The sequence below is a fragment of the Culex pipiens genome, chromosome 2, assembly GCF_016801865.2.
Source record: "Culex pipiens pallens isolate TS chromosome 2, TS_CPP_V2, whole genome shotgun sequence".
Lineage (NCBI taxonomy): Eukaryota > Metazoa > Arthropoda > Insecta > Diptera > Culicidae > Culex > Culex pipiens.
Window position 1 is genome coordinate 215,676,822 of NC_068938.1, and position 13,379 is coordinate 215,690,200.

At 34.9% G+C, this 13,379-nt stretch overlaps 2 protein-coding genes across 2 annotated transcripts in view; one reads left to right on the plus strand and one right to left on the minus strand.

Moving 5' to 3' along the window:
- The window catches only part of LOC120418575 (protein TIS11-like), a 185,901-nt gene that overhangs the window by 153,480 nt on the left and 19,042 nt on the right, over positions 1 to 13,379 (minus strand). The window lies entirely within an intron of this gene.
- Positions 255 to 13,379, plus strand: part of LOC120418589 (autophagy protein 5) — a 33,359-nt gene continuing 20,234 nt past the window's right edge. Inside the window, exons 1-5 of the mRNA XM_039581036.2 lie at positions 255 to 727; positions 800 to 905; positions 964 to 1,088; positions 1,150 to 1,247; positions 3,581 to 3,686. Coding sequence (XP_039436970.1) covers positions 478 to 727; positions 800 to 905; positions 964 to 1,088; positions 1,150 to 1,247; positions 3,581 to 3,686 — 685 coding nt within the window. The 5' untranslated portion in view covers positions 255 to 477. The remainder of the gene's footprint in view (positions 728 to 799; positions 906 to 963; positions 1,089 to 1,149; positions 1,248 to 3,580; positions 3,687 to 13,379) is intronic.

The window sequence follows — 13,379 nt, forward strand, 5'->3', positions numbered from 1 at the left end:
AAGCAAAAAGCAAAAAGCAAAAAGCAAAATATTTGAAACGGCCTTAGAGTATTTTATTAACTGCCTATTTTATATGGTTAAATTGTAGTGAGCATTTCTTTTGTACATTAGTTTCATTCAAAATCTGATTTCTTATAAGAATATCGACAATGTTCCTTCATGTCCACCCCTGCAGCTAGTGACGTCGATACTTTTGACAATTTGCGCACGCATCAGCTTATTAGACAATAACAAAAACAAACTCTATCGCAAATGAGTCAAGTTCTCGGTCGGCATTTGAAAATTAACAAGTGTTTTACGATTTAAGTGCTACTAAAAAAATAAAGTAAACAATCAAACATTTGCAATAACCGTCGCACGTGAATGTAGAACCGCTCTGCCTCACTGCGGTTGTCGTCCGGTAGTGTTCCTTCCCGAATAAACCCTTCTAATTGTCCCCGACATACTTAAAGTACCCCTCCCACCTCCCCACAAACGATGGCCAACGATCGTGAAATTCTGCGCGAAATCTGGGAGGGCAAAATTCCGGTCCACTTCCAGCTGGCGTCGGACGAAACGGACGTCGAGCCGGAAGACTTTTTCCTGCTGATCCCCCGGCTGAGCTACTTCCCGCTGGTGACGGAGAAGGTGCGGCGACACTTTTTGCGGGTCGTGTCGAACGAGCTCCAGGACGGGGAGATGTGGATGGACAGCAACGGGACGCCACTCAAGTGGCACTATCCAATTGGTGAGGCGATGAGTCATGCCGGTTGAGGTTCGATTTATTTAGGGAATTCTTTTTTTTTGTTTTCATTTTCAGGGGTGTTGTTTGATCTTCTAGTCGGAAGTGACGCCTGTTTGCCCTGGCGCATCACGGTGCACTTTTCCAAATTTCCCGAGGAGGTGCTGTTTCGGTGTCCGAACAAGTACTTGTTAAAATAAAGACTAATAAGAAATACACATGTTCAACAAGCTCTTTTTTAGGGACATTGTGGAGGCACACTTTATGTCTAGTCTGAAGGAAGCTGACGTGCTGAAGCACCGTGGCCAGGTTGTATCGGCCATGCAAAAGAAGGACCACAATCAGCTTTGGTTAGGTTTAGTAAACGGTAGGGTAACATTGAATCCTCTTGAAAAATTAATTACTTACACTTCAATTCTACATTTAAGACAAATTTGACCAATTTTGGGCGGTCAATCGGCGCCTGATGGAACCCATTCCGGACCAGGATGGTTTCAAACACATTCCAGTTAGATGTTACGCTGAGGTAAGTTTGGTGAAATTGTTTTTTTAAAGGTGCAGTGTTAATGCTACAAGGGTAACCATCATGACGAAGAACTTGAGATACTTGAATAGCACGTCCAAAAATGGGGAAGGGTGTTTCATCTTCAGGGGTTCCATATCGCTTCGCGAAACTTTTGATTGCTACTCGGTATAGAGTCCTAAGACGAGAGCAGATATAAACTTGTATACCGGCAAAAAAGGACTATAAGCAATCGAGAAATTAAAAAGAGAGATGTAGCTGTTCTTGTAAACTTTACAGCAACTGGAAAGAATATTTTACTCCATGGCGATGTGTTTTTTTTTAAATTTTTTTCCTGCGCCTCATAGCGCAGATTGAGCAAAAAGTTAGCTTTTTGGCTCAACGCAACGAGCTTCAAGCCCAATCTTCATAGCAAGCGTTAATGCTTAGCTTGGATGTAACTGGTTGCATAAATCTAGGCGTTTAACATATTTCCAGTAAGAACTTTGTCTAGCAACCTTTTCCGGGTTGCCAAAATAATGTTCTTGTTTGAATTCATTTGTTTATTTTAGTTAGGATGTTGCAAATATTTTTCCAAGTTTATATAATTCCCCCCACAACTCTTCCGGACAATCCAACGATAAAAAACTGCTTTATTTTGAGGAAAAAATACATGTTTTTGATCAGAATAGAAGTGATTAGGGACATTTGACTCATTTTTAACTAGTTAACCTAATAATTTATAATGAGCCTGAATATTTTGTTTTTGTTTAGTTTTACCAATATTCCCACTTACCTTACCTTAAAAAAAATCTCGTCAAAACTTAGATTATTTAAAAAATTATTGCAAAACAACTGTACTGAATAACATATTGACATGTAATTTCAATATTTATTATTTCATAGTATTATGTGAATGGAAATTAATTTCTAGTAGTTTTTGATAAAACATCCTGAATATAAACTTTTCTTTGTAAAGTTATCAAACCAACAATTATATAAAAAAATTGTGTCAATAAATTTTTAGTTTCTAGACTTTATTTAAGGCCGTGTTACACTCCGTATTTTTTTTTATTTGTATGGAAATTTTGTTACGAGGGGATGGGCGATTCCCAAAAACCTTTTTTTGCGTTACGTAATAGATGAACACTCCCTAAAGCCTATCTAAAAACTTTTAATTTGCGTAGAAGACTGCTAAAATCGGTTGAAATGGTTCAGAGTTATATTTTTTTGAAAAATGTGGTTTTTGAGAAAAACGACGAAATCTGCACTTTTGGACCACCCTAACATGGCGTAGGTCACCTTGATGGCCAAACAAAATATACAGGTCTAATTATTTCGGCCAGAAAATTTTTGAAGCTGATCGGAGAACTCTGTTTTCTTATAATCCTGTTTTCGTAGGCAATTGCTGAATAATAAAATATTTCACATTACATTTTTAAAAATAAGAACAAGTTTAAAATAACCTTAGAGGGTATACCAAAAATTAAAAAAAAAACTGTTTAATTTTTTCACATTTTTAAAACTTTTGGAAAATAACCACAAAAGCTGAAAAAATGTGCTTGAAAAAATTGGTCAACTTTTATCTCTAGTTCTATCCATATTAGGCAAATTAAAAAATAATAACAAATTGGGTTATGGACACCTATGAAAAATGTTTTTACAAATTGTTGATATCCTTGGGGGGTATTTCTTTAAAAAAAAAATAATAACAAATATGCTCATGATTTTTTTTAAGCTAGTATATCACATGAATATCGACCAATGATAGAAATAACTCTTTGGCATTTTCTCATAAAACCTGATCAATAACAATTTTTAAGTTTTGGGGATGTTATTATTTTTTTCTCATTACCGATGATTTTCTGATGACAAAATCAGATATTGTATCCGGACTTGTTTTTGAAATGACCTCCGTTTTGTTTTTCCCTCCTGCCCGGATAATTTTAAACATCGACATAAGTTTACCAATAAATTAGCCAAAGTTTGTAATAATTTAATTGTTTGTTCTCTTCTGATTTTTTAATAACACATCAAATTGTAGAGGGCTTTAGATTTTTTCCTAAACATCAATTTTTTGCGTTTATTTTTCTCAAGTTGACGATTTTGACAAATTTTGCCTATATAGAATTTATAAATTCGTTTAAATTGATAAAATATGCAAACTTTGAGTATGCAAATTTCGAAACACGTATTACATTTGAATATAAAACTAAATTATCTGTGGTCCAAAATAGCAAAATTAGTAATACACATGTACGGAATAGCTAGATCGATTTAGTTTAAAATCGTGAAGTGAATTGCAAATGAATTGGATATTCAAAAACAATTCAACATTTATTTCACTTCTCTTCTAGGACGGCACCTACCAGCAAAAGCTAGTCGCCCCGGGCACCGAATCGGGCCAGAAACGCACCCTCCAGGATCTGCTGGAGGACTTTTCGACACCTGTGCGGAAGGCAGGTAAGTTTCACGGGAAGAGAGAAAAAAAAGAACATTGCCAAATATTTATTTCCCCGACACCTCTCCGTCGACATCTGTGGGCTTCGATGGGAAAAAAGTGCGAACCTCTCTCGCTCAAAAAGGACCCCGCGGCGGCAAAATTTGTTTGCCCAAATGACCTTGTGTTTACTTTCACCTCGGGTCGTCGTCGTAGTTGCCAAATTTGACGCTTCTTGTCGGTTCACACCTTGCCTACTTTGACTGGGGCAGAACGGAAAGGTCGGCAATGAAAACAACAACGGAAAATTTACCGTGCTGTTTAATTTTCTTGGGAAAACAATCGTGTTGTTTCTATGGCTACGAGAAAGGTGAGATTCTGGGAAACCAGCAGCGGAGTAGGAGAGCACCAGGGTTTTGCGTTGCTGCCTCCTTTGATGTTTCTGGGCGGCCAAGGCGATGGTCCGGTCAGGTGGTCACTTACGCTAGCTCGTCTGGTATGCAAAGTTTGAGCAATTCTGGGAAAATCAGTCAGACATCAAAGGACTGAGGAACCTTTATTGTCTTTTGGGCTTTTTGAGGACGCTTATTTTAAGAAAATGTTTTCAATTGAAATTTAGTAGTTTTTTAAATGATAGCGAATCACAAAAAGATTTTTAAAGAGCATATACCTGATATACCTAAGTTCAAGGCTATAATTTTGGATGGAAAATAAAATGTATAAGTGTACCGATTTTCAAAGTCAAAAATGAAACTATCATTAAATTTACCGGTCTATATTTTCAAAATTTTCAAATCAACACTAACATTACAAAAGGCTGTAACACATATTTTTGAAAATATGAAATTTCAGGGTTGATTTTATAATAACGAAAATATATTTTTTTAAAGAAACTTACAATTTTAAAAGTGCTTTATGTAAAATTTTATGTAGAGAATTTTTTGATTCCAAATTTCATTTTATATCTTGACTTTTCCACGTTTTTTCAAAAAATATGTTTTATTTTGAAAAGTTGATAGCAGTGCCAACTTTTGCTGTAGCTCCAAATGTACAGTTTTGTCATTTAAAACAAATCTTAAAATGAAATTTTTCAAATAGATATTATGTTACATTCTATTTTTTGTGTGAAAAGTCGAATTGCAAAATTGGTATTTTCGATTCGATTTCGATAATCGAATCACATTGTTTTGACTGTTGAGTCTTAACCCTGTCAACTAATCTAAATTCAAGATGACGTCCAAAATGGCGATGATGAAATACTGAAAAAATGCCTTTTTCAATTTAATACGCAGCCATTCAAATTTAACTAAAATTTGGTAGTAGAATTTTTTTCATGATTCGATTATCCGAATTGATCAGAAAATTCGTTCTGAAGATACAGATATTTGAGTATTTTAATAGCCTTTTGTACGGAACGTTGTATGGATGAACTAATGATTCAATATGCCTTCTTTGATAATGGAAAATATACACACAACGTATCGTCTAAATAATATTAAAAAAAAACAAAAAATTATCTCTGACCGGACCGTTAGAGAATTGCTAATTCAGATTAACAGTTTCAAAGGTACTGTATATAATCTCCAAAACACTCAAAGAACTCATTTCTCAATCATTCGATCTTAGAAGGCAATATATCTCAGCATCCGAAAGTTGAACCAAAAATAGCAAAAACTATAAGTTTTTTTTTTTTCTAAAACGTTGGATTGACATGGATGCTACTTTTTTAAATTTTAATTGGCATTTTTTTTACTTTCAGATTATCATAATCTTTTTAAGATTCATAAATTTAGTTACCGACGTTTGAATATTTTATCAAAACGGATAATTGGGATTATTTGAGCCAGGGCTGCGGAGTCGGGTCATATTTCAAGCGACTCCGACTTCGGCTTTCCACAAATGGTTGACTCCGGCTCCGACTCCGACTCCGGCCTACCAACTCTAGCCGACTCCGACTACAGCTTTCCAAAATGTGTTGACTCCGGCTCCGACTCCGACTTCAAATCTGTATTTTAAATATTAAAAAAACGCATTTTCAGCACAACAATTTTCTTAGCAAATTTGAATTTTGTTGTTTGAAAAATTGGAACATTTTATTTTACTAGGGGAACGGCATCTAATTCCAGCGTGCCTCTAATGTTGGCAGGTCAGAACTTTGACATTCAATTAAAGCTAATTAAAAGCGTTTTCAACTGAAATCGAGTGATAAATAGCTCAAAGAGAAGTGAGCAAGCAAGTTTCTATCAAAAGTTTTGCAAAATTAGTGCAAAATAGTGAAAATCAGCAAATTGGATGGAATTAGGAGCGAGTGCTTAACCTGCCAAACATACGAGAATTTCCCCTACTTTAAATTTACATTCATTTTTTTAAGTTAATAAGCTAGCTACACTAATTTTCAATTATTTTTTTCAGCTAGTTTTCATTTACTGAAAATTTTAGTAGTGCTGATTTCAGTGAATTTAACTGAAAGATTTTAAACAAACAATTTTCAAAGTAACTATTTTTTAAAGCTTTTTTAATTTATTTATAAAAAATAAATTAAATTATATCAATTATACCACCCCGATTTAAGACATTTTAAAAAATATACTTGTTCAACGATATTATTTAAGGATCAACACTTTAAGAGTTTTGTAGAGAAATTGTAAACATTGGGGTAATCGATATATCTAATAAATTCAATGACTCGTATATGCAAAGTTGCATATGCGAGGCATAAGAGCGCCGGTTTAACTGTATTTCAAAATTAGTTGCAACTTATTTTCGATATTTTTTGTCAGCTTGAAATGTTTTCAGCACGACACTTTGATTTGTTTTTATTTACATACAAAATGAGCATGTTGCGTTCCAAGTAGAAGATTGATATAATAGTTGATAATGTTTTAAAAACATAATTATTTTTGTTAAATACTGATAGCGAGCTTTCCAATCACAATAAAAATGCTTCGAAAACATCATGGTATCTGATAACTATCTTGAACCGAAAAATAAATTGAACAAAAAATGTCAATGCAGTGCACATAACTCAATAAATAAATTTAAAATATAAAAAAATGGGAATTACCCTGAATTATAAAAAATATTGATTAAGAAATAAGTTCGACTCCAGCTCATAAAATTTAGCCGACTCCGACTCCAACTCCGACTCCGACTTCAGCCATTAGAGTTTTGATGACTCCGACTCCGACTCCAGGTCTCCAAAACGACCCGACTCCACCGGCCGACTCCGGCTTCGACTCCGACTCCACAACCCTGATTTGAGCAAACATTTTGATTTCAAGCCAGATTTTAATAAAATAAATAATTTATAATTTTCAAGTCCTCAAATTGTAAATAGTCAATTGACTTAATTTTTTCTTCAAATTTCTTTCAAGACATAAAATTGAGTTTTGTTGACATCTCTTACGCTATCCTAGCAGGCGCAGCAATTCGGCGGCGCGCAAAAACTCCCAACCTGCAAAAAGGACCTGCGCCGCTTCAGAGACCTGCTGGCTGGCCTGCTAAGATGTCCCTTTTCCCCTGTTGCCTGCTTCTTCTCCCTGCCACCGATGGTGGCCTGGCCTGCTCGGATGTTTATTCAAAAAGGTGTGAATATTTTATTGCCATCATAAATGAATAAATTACCGAACCGAAAAATGAGCACCGTCTAACAAAGGGACGAAACTTTTTGAGGAAGAGAAGAGGTCGAAGAAGGGTCCCTTTTGCTTAGTTTTGTGCGAGGCGGGCGACCCCAGGACGGAGTCTCAGGCATCAACAATAATAGGTCGAATTTGTGAAAAGAGGATTTGGCTGACTCTCGTTGTTGCACCGAGGACGGGGATTTCGCCTTTATGACAGTGAGGTGTAATTTGAAGGGACCCCAGGGGGAGGTACCCAGACTATAATTGTTATTTGGGATCCTTTTTTTTTTTGGTTGCTTCTTATTTCGTCTTAAGGTTAGGCAGGTTCTCCGGGGAAAAAGGCGCACCTTGTAGATGTGTTGCACTGAACCACCGAAAAACTGCAAGTGCGTGTGATGGATTAATGCATAAAAAATGCTAATTTTCGGGGGGATCTTAGAACGATACCTGACCCTTCGAAGCTCGATCGTGAGTGCGCATTTGGTGCCGCATTTCAGGTTGAGGAGAGAGAGATAATAAAATATTTGCATAAATTATGAAACATGTGCTCTTCGAGCCAGCACTCTCGGCAGCAGCAGCAGCAGTGTGGGAACGGTTTACGATCGGACGTTTTTCGGGGCTTTAAATTTTTGAGCTTGGATGGGCGTTTACGTTTTGGTGCACAGGTCCTTAGACCTTATCGGAAAGCAGCTCGAGTTTTAGTGCAGATCATAAAGGTAGGCAGGAATTTTCACGCGCTTTTTCATTGAAAGCCGTTGGTGAGCATTTATTGGGGTATTAATTTACTTCACACTCACTAAATAAGTGCTATTAAGCTCTGAAAGTGAAATAATAGTGCAGGTAAAAGAGGCAAACAACTAGAAAACATGTGCTTCGAATTCGAATTTCACCAAGTAGATCCGGTACTATCAGAATATCAGATCCAAAGTCAAGATTTTTTTTTAATTTTTCGAGCTATTTTAATTCTTAACATTGCTGACTAATCCGTGTTTCGAGCAAGAACCAACAAATTCCAGTTCTTCAACGCCAGCAACTGTTTAGCGCCAAATACCGTCCCAACTCACATCTCACTCATCGCCTTCGATTAGTGTCGCAGACCTTTTTTTTTGTTTGTCGTTGTCTTATTTTAAGCTTCAGCCAGCTACTTTTAACATTTTGCCGGGCTTATTTTTAGCCAAAGGACCAGGTCACCGCCGAATTCCAATCGGATGCGTATAGAGCCGCCGCCCAAGCCGACTCAAGCAAACACTTTTCGGCCTAGTTTAGCGCCTAGTCAAAGTGACTCTCTCTCTCGCGTGCGCGCACACAGAAATTTGTTGTACACGATCCAACTCATTCCGAGTCTGCAAATATTTGCCGCTTGACAGCCGCGCTTGAGCACAGAAAAGCTTTTGGGCAAATAACACACACCGCACCTCGCAATCACAAACGCAAGGCAAATTGCAGAAATTAGCACAGCAGCAAGCGTGGGTTCTCTGGGAAAAGTTCAATTGAATGTTATTAAAATATCTGTCAACAGTTTAAAATTATTTGAAGATTTTTTTTCTCTATAGAGCAATTCCAGCTCAAATCAGGAAATTTTCTGGTACTTTTGTACCCGACCCTCTCCGATTTCAATGAAACTTTATAGACATGTTATCCTAGGCCTATATAAGCCATTTTTGTATATATGGAGCCAATTGTACTCGAAAATGACATTTGAGAAGGGCGTAAATTATTTAGATATTTTTGTATTCTGTAATTTTAAAATGACTGTATCTCGAAGCCGTTGCATCGTACCAAAAAGTGGTCAAAGACAAACTTGTAGGAAATTGGACGGGCTTTCTGAAAAAAATACACTGAAAGAAAAATACACGCCACTTCTATGGGATTTTTCAATTTTTATGTTTAAAAGTTAAATTTTAAGGTGAAGTCACGATTTTTTTTCGTTCAAAATTTTTGAGGAAATAGCCTAAAATGTTACAAAAAGACTCACGAAAAATGCAGGATGGTATGTCTCTCCTAAAAAAATACAAAAATCATTTACTAAAACTGTTTTTTTGAAAAGTGGTCTAAACGTCAAAATTTTCAAAAACCGATAGTGGGAATCGATTTTCCAGACAATTTTACATAAAAGTCTCCATATTGACCATTGTCCTAAGTCCAATCCTTGCGAAGTTACAGCGGTTTTAAAAATAAAAATGTTGAAAAAACAGCTTTTTTGGTGGTTTTTGGCATTTTCTATATGACAGACTTGATTTTTCAGTCTCGAAAATATTTTTACCGGAAAGCTCGTCCAATTTCCCATAAGTTTGCCTTTGACAGCTTTTCAATTTGACTCGTTTTAATATTTACGTAAGATGATTTACTATCCAGATTTCTACCACACTGAAAAAAATATTCTGTTTTCAGTTATGAGCAATGTAATTAAGCTTATATCTGTAAGCCAATGCATCCAATTGAAAAGCTGTCAAAAGCAAACCTATTGGAAATTGGACGAGCTTTCCGGTAAAAATATTTTCGAGACTGAAAAATCAAGTCTGTCATATAGAAATTGTCAAAAACCACCAAAAAAGCTCTTTTTTCAACATTTTTGCCTTCCTCACTTTACTGAGGAAAGGCTATAAAATCACTCGAAAAACGAACTTCTTAATTTGACCTCCTAGACCCACCTTCACGTATACATATCGACTCAGAATCAAATTCTGAGCAAATGTCTGTGTGTGTGTGTGTGTGTGTGTGTGTGTGTGTGTGTGTGTGTGTAGGGATGTGGGTCTGTGCACCAAAAAATATGCACTCGATTATCTTGAGACTGGCTAAACCGATTTGGACCGTTTTGGTCTCATTCGATCCGTCTTGGGGTCCCATAAGTCCCTATTGAAAATTATGAAGTTTAGTTAAGTACTTCAAAAGTTATGCTAAAAAAACGATTTTGACTAAAGTCCGGAAGATTGTAAAAAGGGTGGTTTTTGTAAGAAACCCCGTCATGCTATACATTTTTAGAAAGGTATTTGAAAGACCTTTCTAACGCGTCCAAGACATTGAAGATCTGACAACCCTATCAAAAGTTATAAGCACTTAAGTGTTATTTATGCACTTTTTGGAGGCCGGATCTCAGATATTTTGATGAAAACGTTGTCCGGATCTCTCATGCGACCTGTCGTTGGATAGGTAATCAAAATACCTTTTCAACGAGCACGAATTAGATTGGAGATCTGACTACCCAATCATAAGTTGTAAGCACCTAAGTGCCCTGCAATATGAAGCTCTGACTACCCAATCTAGTGGTATGAATAATGAGTCAAATTGATAAAACACTGAAAAACACCGCCCTTTTGTGTCTTTTTTGGATAGCACCCTTTAAATGTGAGGAAGGCACCAACCACCCTAGGGTGGATTAAGTAACGTTTTATTTTTAAATCCGCTGTAACTTCGCAAGGATTGGACTTAGGACAATTGTCAATATGGAGACTTTTATGTAAAATTGTCTGGAAAATCGATTCCCACTATCGGTTTTTGAAAATTTTGAAGTTTAGACAACTTTTCAAAAAAACAGTTTTAGTAAATGATTTTTGTATTTTTTTAGGAGAGACATACCATCCTGCATTTTTCGTGAGTCTTTTTGTAACATTTTAGGCTATTTCCTCAAAAATTTTGAACGAAAAAAAATCGTGACTTTACCTTAAAATTTAACTTTTAAACATAAAAATTGAAAAATCCCATAAAAGTGGCGTGTATTTTTCTTTCAGTGTATTATTTTCAGAAAGCCCGTCCAATTTCCTACAGGTTTGTCTTTGACCACTTTTTGGTACGATGCAACGGCTTCGAGACACAGTCATTTTAAAATTACAGAATACAAAAATATCTAAATAATTTACGCCCTTCTCAAATGTCATTTTCGAGTACAATTGGCTCCATATATACAAAAATGGCTTATATAGGCCTAGGATAACATGTCTACAAAGTTTCATTGAAATCGGAGAGGGTCGGGTACAAAAGTATCAGAAAAATTCCTGATTTGAGCTGGAATTGCTCTATACAGTCCAGACTCGATTATCCGAAGGCCTTGGCAAATTTTCACTTCGGATAATCGAAAAAGGAAAAAAAAATCCTTGTCTTATTTTGAATTGTTGAGCTTTAGAAGACCCTTAAACTAATCTAAACTGATTTAGAATTTTTAATTCCAAGATGGCGGCCAAAATGGCGATGTTGAAATATTGAAAAAAAAACGGATTTTTTAACTTAATAGGCAATCAATCTTTCAAATTTGACTAAAATGGGGTCCCAGAACTCGAATTTGATGTTAAAAGTAAGAAAAAAATAAGTTTTTTTTGTTCGTGATTCGATTATCCGAAGTCCCATACAAACCTTCGGATAATCGAACTTCGGATTATCGAAACTTCGGATAATCGAGTCTGTACTGTAATAATTCACCGAATTCATGATTTCATCTGAAGGTTTCAAAGGAACTTCAGATAACCGAATCATGAAAACAATATTGTTCTAAAAATCAAATTTAAATGCAGAGATCCCAAAGTAGTCGAATTCAAGTGGTCGACTGCCTGTTACATTACAACACACAGCAGTTGCCCCAAACTTTCTTCGATGTTGTTAAATTTTGTCCTACAAGGTTATTTTGGTCTCTGATCACGAGTCGAAGGTCGTCAAAACATTATAGATTAATGTTCTGTAATTTGCCATTTATTAACTGTGAAAAGTCGTGGTAATTTCCGTTTTATGTAAAATTTAACGTTTTTTTCGAATCTGCAATAACTCAAAAAAGTATTATTTTCATTCAGAGCCAAATTTTCGAAATTTTCGAGTTTTTTCTTACTTTGCAGGGTTTTTTTTATTGTGTTCCAATTTTCTACGAAATTGTAGAGCAGATAACAGTCGATAATTCCGTTTTTTTTGAAAATGACTTTTCTTTGGATTTATTGATTTGGATGAAACTTCATTCTTATTCCCTATTTCACACCAAAAAAGTTATTTAGCATTATGATTTTTACTATACAAGTCCCCATACAATTTTGTGGGTTGGTCATATAAATGAGTAAGTTAATGTATGAAATTCTGTATTTAATTGTATTTAAAGTTTTTGTCACCTCTACCCCCCCCCCCCTCCCCTTCAAAGTTGGCAAAAAAAAAATTTTTTTTTCTTGGAAAATAGGTATTGGTTCGATTTTCAATGCTAAAAATGAAACATTTGTAAAATTTTCTGATCTTTGAATATGAATAGTTTAAAAAAAATAACCCTCCACTGCCAAATTTTTTCGGAATTTTTCATTTTTCCCGTGTTTGGGAGGTCATTTTGAGCAAATTTTGTTCTTGTTTTATGTTATTCTTGTTTTATTTTTAGTATTTTAATTTGCATTTATAGTGTTTAGTTAATGTTTCTTTTTGGTGGTATTTTACCTATTTTACCACCTCCTATCATTACATTTTGCCTTTTTTTTAATTTTTCATGTTTTTACAGTCACTTTTTTGCTTGTTTTTCACATTTTATTCAATAGAATGGCACCATAAATGATAAATTTAAATTGTAAAAAATGCGTGATTTTTTTTAAAACATTGGCAAATTCAGATAAAACAATTTTCTAAAACTTTACGAGTTCTTCTATCTAATGCTTTTTTAAGATCACAAAAATTGATTGAAAATGGATTTTTGGCGAATTTTTAGTTCGAAGCCCGTCTAGAGGCGGGGTTGGGTTGTAAAGGGTTAATTCAAGCAATTTTGTTGAAAAGGTTTACAAATAGAAAATTTTCCTTATAGCATATTTTAGACCAAATATTAAAATTATTTTTAATGGAAAGATCAGAATATTTCACAATATTTTAATTTTGTCGGATGTAATTCGAAACAATAGTTTCCGTGTTATTTTATTTTTTTTAAACTGTGTTTCAAAAAACCAGTTGATATGCAAAGTCTTAGAGAGAAAATTATAGGCTTTTTTCAGTTATTTAAGATTTTTTTAATCAAAAAAATATTACTTCTTAATAAAGTTTAATAAAATCTGAAAATTATAACTTAAAAGTGACATTGGTTTCAAAACGGTGCAATTCATCAAAAAATCAATGAAGTAATTTTACTTATTTTGTTTTAAGAACCTTGTTTTA